Source organism: Pocillopora damicornis, chromosome 1 (assembly GCF_964200805.1).
Source record: "Pocillopora damicornis chromosome 1, jaPocDami1.2, whole genome shotgun sequence".
Taxonomy (NCBI): domain Eukaryota; kingdom Metazoa; phylum Cnidaria; class Anthozoa; order Scleractinia; family Pocilloporidae; genus Pocillopora; species Pocillopora damicornis.
The window spans coordinates 3,769,273-3,779,522 of record NC_142670.1 but is presented as its reverse complement, the minus strand read 5'-3'; the positions used below and the strand labels follow the sequence as shown (position 1 = coordinate 3,779,522).

At 37.3% G+C, this 10,250-nt stretch overlaps 2 protein-coding genes across 2 annotated transcripts in view; one reads left to right on the top strand and one right to left on the bottom strand.

Annotated features, from left to right (window-relative positions):
• LOC149051380 (adhesion G protein-coupled receptor E3-like) overlaps positions 1-10,250 on the bottom strand; it is a 494,984-nt gene that overhangs the window by 423,888 nt on the left and 60,846 nt on the right. The gene's annotated exons all lie outside the window — the stretch shown is intronic.
• Positions 1,403-7,875, top strand: LOC149051385 (uncharacterized). The gene is made up of 4 exons (XM_089185121.1): positions 1,403-1,771; positions 4,105-4,134; positions 5,076-5,452; positions 5,916-7,875. Exons 1-4 carry the CDS (start codon positions 1,690-1,692, stop codon positions 6,111-6,113), a joined length of 687 nt encoding a protein of 228 aa, XP_089041247.1. The 5' UTR covers positions 1,403-1,689; the 3' UTR covers positions 6,114-7,875.

Below are 10,250 nucleotides of genomic sequence, written 5' to 3'. Positions count from 1 at the left end.
TTCATGCAGACCCATATAAATCTGGCAAGGGAACACAGAAAAAAAAAATGCACTTCCGAGCCCGGAATTTGTCTAACGTTTAGGTCAGTGGACTTCCTCTTCTTTATAACTTGATTCATGAAGTGTTAACTCAGCACTGATCACGCAAGTATTTTTTCAAAATCTCTTGCACTAAGTAGTCTGATCCAATGATATAAATAAAGGTATTGGTCAGCATTTCCGTTGTTTTGACGTCTGTCCATTGATACCAAAAGCACCTCAGTATGAGGATTTGTGGCCAATACTTCTCGACTTACGTCTATAGCAAATGAAAAGACAAAAAAAATGAAACGAAACGAAACGAAACAACAACAACAACAACAACAACAATATATATATATATATATATATCTTTTTTTAAAATTAAAATGATAATGATAATAGTAGTGCATGTAATAGATGAATATGCGCCGTAATCATGGTTCGGAGACATCTGCTTTAATAATTACACGCAAGGATGACAGAAACACTTCTTCGTATGATTGAAGTGGGTAGTATTTCAAATTTTTTGTACAGAAGGACTTATTTAACCATTATTTTATGTAAAGTTGATAAGCGCCGCACGTCAAGTGAAGATTATGAAGTTTTCTTTGGGAACACGAGGCCAAGGCGCCTTATTGCAATGCTAAAATATGCGAGAATTTTCCATTAGTAGGTTTATGATTGAAGGCCTCGCAGACGTTTGATAATTATCACATCCTCAAGTCCGTCTTAATTTTTCGTTTTCTCGTTTTCCTCTGTACCCTTGAACTAATAATTCTCGTTTTGTCGGCATTAAAATGAAATGTTATATTTCCCTTTGATACCAATAGAGTAATGTTTAAAATCCTTGTTTTACATCCTTCAATTGCTATCTGCTGTCAGCTTAGCTAAATTTTAGTCTCTCGAGAAAGTCTATATTCGTAAAACACCACTTAGATAGCAGAGGAGGTATAATTCTTGAAGGTGTATTTGTTTCAGTTTTTTCGTCTTTCATTTAGGGATGCCAAAAAAAGGAAAATATTGTAATTAAATGGAGGCTTAACACAAAAATTTCCCCTGATAGACATAATGAATCATTAAGTTGAAAATTTCCTCTTTAAACAGATAAAACTTTCTCAACCTCGTTTCAGTTCGTCATGCAAACTAGGAAATTCGGCCCAGTTTCCAATGAAGACACTTAATGAGTTGAACACTCTTTGTTTTGTTTTAATGATCATTCATTGCACGTCTCTCAGTTGCGATGTCAATAATACAAATACGTCAGTGTGTGCCCAACCTATGGGTGAATTACAATTTTAAAAAATACCGGGAAAAAAACAGTGCTGCGACTCTTTGTCTTGTCATCCGCTATTTCAAATTAAGACAACAGCAGTTGCCACCTGCCACTTCTTAGTGGTTTCCGTGGCACTTTCGTATACGAGATATAATTCTAGTCATGTCTTGGTATTAATATTGTCTGAATTTATAAAGAAAATAAGGACCCAGCTGGTCAATTTAGTGGCAACAAACCCAAGGAATAATGTGTTTAGAAACTCACGCCTAGTTTGGTCTCGGCTTTCTTCCTTGTTCGCTCAAGATCTAACGTATCTCTGTGTCTAACGTCTGCCCAACGTCACTGGACACAGACCAATACCTTCATCATTGTTTCACGAGACGGTGATCCTAAAAATGCCGAATTCATATCCTAAACTTCGAAAGAAAACTGTAGCCAAATTGTTCTGGAGAATGGTTTTTCTTGCACTAGCGGTTGGTGAGCATTAAAAAGTAATATAGTAACCTTTAAATATGTAAACTTTAAAAAAACTCGATGTGTTAAGAAGGCTTTTGGTTGCATGTTGTACAATCAATTGCGCTTTTTTTCTTAACGGAGCTCTTTAAAGCTCTCTTAAGAGCTTTTTAAAGAGAAAGTGCGGTCTAGAAAATTTTATTTTTGTTGAAAGAATTTTTCCTCAAGAATTCGAATTCGTTTTGTCCAGTTCGGAACGGAACTCAGACAAATGCAGTTAAAACAAACAAATTCTACTTCGCCAAGCACTGAGGCGTCATTTATATTAATTAAGATCGATATCATAAGCCAACAATGTTCGACAACGGGAGACTTCCTGACGCTCTTCATGTAACATGAGGCTTTGTTTATATATATGAAACAAACCTAGAACGGCAGATATCCTATATTTATTTTCCCAAAGTAGCTTTTATGGTAGTTTTCTTAAAGGTCTATTTGCAGTTAAATATTACGGTGAATTTGGCCCTTCAAAAGATTACAACAACACTTTTAATAAAATAGCTGACAATAAACTGCCGTTGTCTTTCTTTTTCGGTTTGTATCAGGTTAACTTGCAAACAACTTAAGCGTTTTGTATGCATGAGTTTTGTGAGAAAAAAAAAGTTTATTCTGTCGTTGCTTACTCATTTGACGGATAATCTTCAAGTCTCTCATTTCTCACTTGGTGAAAGCCAACAAGGGCTGTTTTCAAAACATTGGCCAGTAAACACACGGGTCCAAATGATCCGTGCTCAGTAATACAACGAAACCTGGTTCCTACAGTTTCAATAATAATTTACATCACAGAATTAGCGATGTGAAATAAATCCGTCGCCGGCGCTGCGCCGTTTTTTAGTAAAAACTAAAAAAAATGTCACTTTAGAGACAAGTATTTTATTTGAGAGGAATTAGTTATCTTCGATTCCAGATCGAGTTGATCATCAAGAGCAAGAGCACCATTCGCAATTTCCAAGACGTGAGCTCGTAGATGTTTCTCCTTTTATTTTTTACTGAGTTGCTTCGTCAATGGCGATTTCTTCTTCTTCTGAACACTAGCTATGTTAGGGCTAAAACATGATTGGACGTAATACAACGTCTGGAATAGGATCCATGTCGAGAATTGAGTCATTATCGCTCTCCTCGCTGCTGTTTTCTTAGTTTTTTATCCTTATTAGTCGAGATTACAAACCTTGACCATTGCTACGTCATAACTACATCATAACAAATATGGCGGATTTAAACTTTAAAATCTCTAATTTTTTTAATGTGATTTCAAGCAAGAAAAACACGACCAGAATCAGTTTGGAACTATTTTGGTTAAATATTCGCGTGTATAGTTCCGTCAAGCACCGATTATCTGTTCTATGCTTTGACAATATACGTATAGACGTGGACGATGGCTTCATGCGCTTCATGTCTTCTGAAATAAAGATTTGTTTTTTCTAGGCAGTCATTTTAGTGGTTTCTCGCAATTTCCAATTATCTGGAACTGTCGATAGCATCCCGCGTTCCTTCACATAAAAGGCTTAAAGCTACTGTGCGAACGAAAAGGACTTTTGCTCTGAAAGCCTCCTTCAACCTGTGAAATGACAGGAAGTTTCGGCAAAAAGGTTCGACCAAGAGCCAACTTGCAGAGATTTTGCTGCATCAGAGCGTCAACAAACTTCGCGCAAGGTGCAGTTCACAAGAAGCAAATGACGAGTTAAAAAGTATTGATGGGCCTGCAGGACTCCTGCCATTCGCATGCGGTTTTAAATTTTTGAGATTAGCTCTGACTAGGATATGTTTTAACGACTTTCCTTTGCGATGTGATTCAGTGCGTTGGTTTTGAATAAGATGCCATTTTCCCATCAGTATGTTCTTGTAGGAAGATATTGCGTCATAAATAGCAATACTTTTTTTCTGTGTGCTATTGCCATTGTTTTTAGATGGCACTTTCTCTAGCAGGCGTGACACATCTTCACATCTTCGTCAAGTATCCATTCCCTTCTTTAAGCACATTTTGAAACTCTGTACGTTATTGCTACATGTGGAGGGTGTCGGATTTGTTCTAAGGATGCGTGACGCTTCTCCTTCTACGAATCCTTCCTTTAAGCACGACCCTTGCAAGGCTTTGAGTGTAATACGAACGATTTTACCAGCAGTTGCCCCTATATGGTTGACTAGGAAGTCCCACGTTTCCATAAGATATCTTATTATATAAGTATTTATCTTGTGATTGATTCCCCTAGCCTCCCCCCCCCCCTTCGCCCACCCCTCTTGTTGCGGTATGGCTGTGAATTGGGGAATTACATCTTTTAGTTTTGTCTCCATTACAGCTGGTACGGCCATGCCAACTTCAGCACAAGGTATGTATTGTCTTGGCGAAAAAAAAAAGGGGAAATAGAAAATTATAAAGATTCAACACTGTTCAACTAGTTAACCTCTGCCGTCATTTGGTTGAACAATAAATTATCTGTTGCTAAATAAACCATAACAAGCGACCTATTCCAAAAGATCACTGATATGTTATTGCTCGTAATTGTCCAAAAGAGGGGGGAAAGCAAACGAAGGGGGATTTTGGCTTAGAAACCTTAGAAAGTAACATATTAAGTAGCGGGACCCATCCTTGACAATTAAGAAAAATATTCAGAAAAAGATACTAAGGCTTCTGAACATCCAAATATATATATATATATATATATATAACTAACTGCAGACAGTACTGTTTCGGCCTTCTGGGCCTCATCAGTGCAGTGCTGATGCTAGGATGGAGGTAAGGCAATATAGCCACCCCAAGTGATCTCACACATGTGGGATCACCTAAGCCATGCCAGAGTGCTCAAACTACTCAAATATATATATATACATATATATTTTTTTATTATATTATACAAACTCTCGATACCAACCACTCACTTCTCCGTTCAGAATGGAAAGTGAGAAGTGAGAAGTGGAAACTGATACAAAACAAACAAACACCCACACCCACACAAACGCAAACGCAAACGCAAACCGAAACTGCAATGCGTTCCTTACCGGGTGGGAAAAGCAGCTGGGGTTGAATACGAGCAGTGAAACGATATTCGAGCAGTGGAAGGATGAAAAATCAAGAAAAAAAAGGGTCAAGCAAATTATATACTCACAGAAAAAAAAAGAAATTGAGAAAAAATACAAACAGTATGTTTATGAAGGAGATTTAAATGATTTAAAATGTCTGATTTATGTTTACGTTTATAACGCAGATGGGCACTGCTCCCACCCCAATGATTTAAAATGTCTCTGATTTATGTTTACGTTTATAACGCAGATGGGCACTGCTCCCACCCCAATGATACACTCGCACCCTCAGAGCTGAACCGTTCGGACTATCGGACACTACAGGAAGTTGCTCAAGAAATGCGTCGAATCTGGCATAGAATGAAATGTGGCAATGAGACACCTACATCTATTGACAGAGACTGTTGTATCTCTTGGTGTGAGCAGTTGACTTCTTTTTTCAGCCAGGCGTCTTCTTGGAAAGATCGCTGTTTTAAAATGTGGGGATGCAGAAAAAATGAAAAAACTCGCAAGAAGTTTTCTATGATATTGACAAATACAACCGACTCGTCGTATTTGGGCAGAATCGAAGTGAAACGGTGCTGGAAACTGAATTTTTCTGCCATCAAGCTAACACCATCAAGCGAGGTAGGTGTATTTGATTTTCTTGTAACATTTTTAATGCCTATTGTTGTTGGTCCTCTAATTCCACCCTTTAGAGAATGTCAAACCTATCCCCCTCCTGACCCCGGACCGCGTAGTTATCGATATAAGTTCGACTTTCACGCAGATCACCCAAAGCTCGAAATGTAATCGCGAGCAATTTCTTTCTTAAGTTATCAGTATTTCCTATGTTATTTATATTCTTGCACTCAGTTGTTCCGTTCTTAACGTATTATGTTCGTAACACTTTACTAAGAAACCACTAGCAATAGCTTGTAAATAGAAGAGTTCGATCGAGTCATCATAAAATTAAACTCCTCTTAAGTTTACTGCTGGTGCCTTGGTTAATGAAAGCTCAATTTTCCTCAGATTGTGTAACCCATGAATTTATTGATTCCTTTAAGAACTAGGCTACTGAAAGTCTTGTCTAAACAAATCACTAACTCAGTCCCTAGGAAGGAAACTTGTTGACACCATTCTAAAAGAAGTGACCAGCTCTTCTGGAAATAAAGTAACTCAAGAAAAAATGGAACGCACTTTCCTCGCTGTCACTGATTTGGAGGAGTTCATTGGAAATTATGCTCAAAATCGCCTTAATCAAACCGTACCTAAGATTGAAATCCGTGGTAAACATGCAGGTGAGTAGATCTTAAAAGCTGATATGGAAGTTTTCTTGATTTCTAATTCGGAGTTCAGGATGAATACATGCATCATTCGTGTCAGATTTTCGAAACATTTGCAAACACCACTACCTATTCGACGTTTTGGGTGTAAACTTTGTCTGTAGCAACCCTTTATCGAATCATTTCGCGACACATGAACCGTCTTGGACCTCTTTTAAGGCAGTTTATAACAGGAAACTCCTATCGCTCGTCAGTTATCTGCGATTCCAACAACTCTTTCTATTTTGTATATGTTCTTTAATATCGTTATAGTTATGAATAACTCATAAAAGAGGGGGATAATGGATAGAATGAATAAATAAATTATGGAAATAAAAATAAGAAACCATTTGAATTCACTGCAGTGATATGTGTTTTTAATGGTGACCAGCACTTTATCTGACAATTGAACAGAGAATACTCCTTTGACTGATGATCCTTGCAAACTACTTGCAGTTAATATATTTCTAAGTGATGGTTTCTAGCATTTTAGTCTTAAAACTTTTGAGGACGATGACTTGAGACTGCTACGAAAGCATCTGCATTTACTTCGGCCCTAACTTAATATAAATCGCGGTTTTGAATTTAGATATTTTGGTTAGGAAGATTTTCCACAAAAATGAGACTGGAGTACAATTTGAGGATGATAAAGGAGAAAACTATGTCAGTGTCCCTGTTACAGGCTTGGATAACGGTTAGAGAGCTATATCTTTTGTTTGTTTGTTTTTTTTTTAAGCATAGAAAATAATGTATTTTTGTCGTATTATTCAAATTATTCTAGCGATTATCACTGTTATTGGTTAGAGGGGGGCTGGGTTTCAAGTTATAACAAACATTCAAACCGAATGGCTAATATCTTAATCCAGTTGCTTTCGTTTTCTTTTACCTGTTTATGTGTCCTTTGGTCGAAATATTTCATTATTATTACAAAGTTTGGCATGCCAATGAAACACACCGGTAAACTTGCAGGGTCTTTAAACCGTGATAACTTGTCCTTTTTTCGCAAGTAGCATTAAAATTGTTCTCATTATTACATCTTAGGATCAGTTGTACTTTGTGTCATTTACAAAGATCTCCATGAGGTATTCCATACAGGCCAGCCAAACAGGTTTGCTAAAACTTAGTATTACAGATAGTATCTTTCATCTCAAATAAATCTGCTTTGGTGTGCTAATAACCTACATTATAGGCCATGTTCATAAGTTTCCTCGACCTCGACTTGGGTTTCTCGTTTATGTTAGTTTCTTTCGTCTTGATTCTGTTTTTCTGCATTTTTATTAAATTTTCTTTGTTTATTTTGTCGGTCTGTTTGTTGGTTAAATTATTTTTTCTTTCTTTTTTTTTTTTTTTTTTTTTTTCTCGTTTGTCTATCAACAGTAATATCCTGTCTGCAACGATATGGCCGAAGAACCATACTCTCAGGAAGAATGTTACGTTGAGATTTCGAAACCTAGCGGTAAGTTACAATTTATCAAGAAAGAGTTGCATCTGAATTCGTAACTTTTTCTTTTGTTTTGATTTGATCTAATTTGTTTCTTCTTCTTCTTCTTCTTCTTCTTCTTCTTCTTCTTCTTCTTCTTCTTCTTCTCCTTCTCCTTCTTCTTCTTCTTATTATTATTATTATTATAAATATTATCATTATTACTATTATCATTTCTATTGCTATTATTATTAATAACATCATCATCGCATCAAGTCAAGGTCCTTTGTAAAATTCCGGCGAGAGCACTCTCACCTCCACATCAGACACCGAGTTGCTGTACTAGGTAATAATAACGGTACTTTACGGTTTTAGGATGCACCGAACAGAAGCTGCGTGTTTTGGAATACTTCAAAAAACAGGTAAACAGCTTTGAATAAAATTAAGAGATCATAGCAGCTACGAACACTACTGTACTAGTAGTTGAAAATAGGACCTGAAAAAAATTCAGGCCCCTATGGGATTTGAACCCATGGCCTCTGCGATACTGGTGCAGCGCTCTACCAACTGAGCTAACTAGCCAACTGAGAGCTGGCCTATGTGTTGGGTCCAAATAAACCATCCAAGTGATGAATGATGATTTTAGATATATGAAATTCATATATTTGCACTGCGATCAAGAACGAAAATTAAGAGATCAACGCAGCTAAGAACACTACTGAACTGTTAGTTGAAAGTTGTTGGTAGAGCGCTGCACCGGTGTCGCAGAGGTACTGGGTTCAAATCCCTTGCGGGCCTAACTTTTTTTTCAGGTCCTATTTTCTGGTAGATCACATTGTGTGGTCACCTCTTACTCCTTTTTTTATCCTTCTCAGGCTTCCGCGTGCTCAGCGGTCTATAAAGCTGGCAGTTGTTTTGTTTTTTTTTGTTCATTTGGAATCTAAAGATCAGAGAAAATTTTAGATTATCAGACAACTTTCATTATCTCAACTTTCTGTGCCATTACACCACGATATGTTACGTGGATTCCTTCCTTTTTCTTGCGAACAGTATCTTATTTGAAATTAGAAGATCCTCGCAGCTAAGAACACTACTGAAACTAGTAGTTGTAAGTAGGACCTGAAAAAAATTTCAGGCCCGTACGGGATTTGAACCCATGACCTCTGCGTTACCGGTGCAGCGCTCTACCAATTGAGCTAACAAGCCAACTGGGAGCTGGTCAATGAATTGGGTACAAACATCCGAGTGAATGAAGATTTAGATATATGAAAATTCACATATTTGCACTGCGGTGGAAAGATGAAATTAGAAGATCCTCGCAACTAAGAACGCTACTGAAACTAGTAGTTGTAAGTAGGACCTGAAAAAAAAAAATTTCAGGCCCGTACGGGATTTGAACCCATGACCTCTGCGTTACCGGTGCAGCGCTCTACCAATTGAGCTAACAAGCCAACTGGGAGCTGGTCAAATGGGTTCAAATCCCGTACGGGCCTGAAATTTTTTTCAGGTCCTACTTACAACTACTAGTTTCAGTAGTGTTCTTAGCTGCGAGGATCTTCTAATTTCATCTTTCCACCGCAGTGCAAATATGTGAATTTTCATATATCTAAATCTTCATTCACTCGGATGTTTGTACCCAATTCATTGACCAGCTCCCAGTTGGCTTGTTAGCTCAATTGGTAGAGCGCTGCACCGGTAACGCAGAGGTCATGGGTTCAAATCCCGTACGGGCCTGAAATTTTTTTCAGGTCCTACTTACAACTACTAGTTTCAGTAGTGTTCTTAGCTGCTAGGATCTTCTAATTTCATCTTTCCACCGCAGTGCAAATATGTGAATTTTCATATATCTAAATCTTCAGTATCTTATTTATCTCAAGATCATCCATCTATCGAGACATTTGGTATTAATGAACTAATTTCCTTATTTCCTTCTGATTCTGAAAGTTTTCTGCTGTCATTTTAGTTGGTCAGGACAAGGGTGTCTCCTAACATCAAGGAACGAATTTTATACCGAGTGCAGCTGCAATCATTTGACTCACTTTGCAGTTCTTATGCAGTTTGACAGGGGAACCAGCAGTAACTTTTTAAGTAAGGTAGGAATATTGATAAGCATATACATACATTGATTCCAGAAGGAACTTAGACTAGACAGCATTGGGGTAAATAGTGTGTAGCCCTCTTCCGTTATCGGTATTGAATCACTGTTTTTGCATTCATTTTTAAGACTGACGAAACAGCGCTGGAAATTCTTACATATGTGGGCTTGTCTTTTTCTCTGGTTGGAATCACTTTAACAATCATCAGTTATGCTGTTCTTACGTAAGTACATGACATAGTTCCACCCAAGAATTCCAAAGCAAGCTGAACATGTAGACCAACAAGAGATTATATCAGTTTAAATGTGTAAAGTTTAGATTTATTTAAGCAGCCAAGTAGAATCATAAAAATATAATCAGACTTTGTATAAAATGAGAATAGAACTGATGTAGAATAAAATTGTTTTATTTTTGATTAGAGACATGAGGAGACCTTTATCTCAGATTCGAGTGAGTCTAGTCGCTTCACTTGGTGCAGGTCAAATTATCTTCCCAACTGGAAGTGGTGCTGTTGAGAACAAGGTAAGAAGAGAATAGTCTCTTTCATTACATCTTTATGACCTTAATCCAAATCTTAACTCAACTTTTTCATTCCTGTGCAGTCT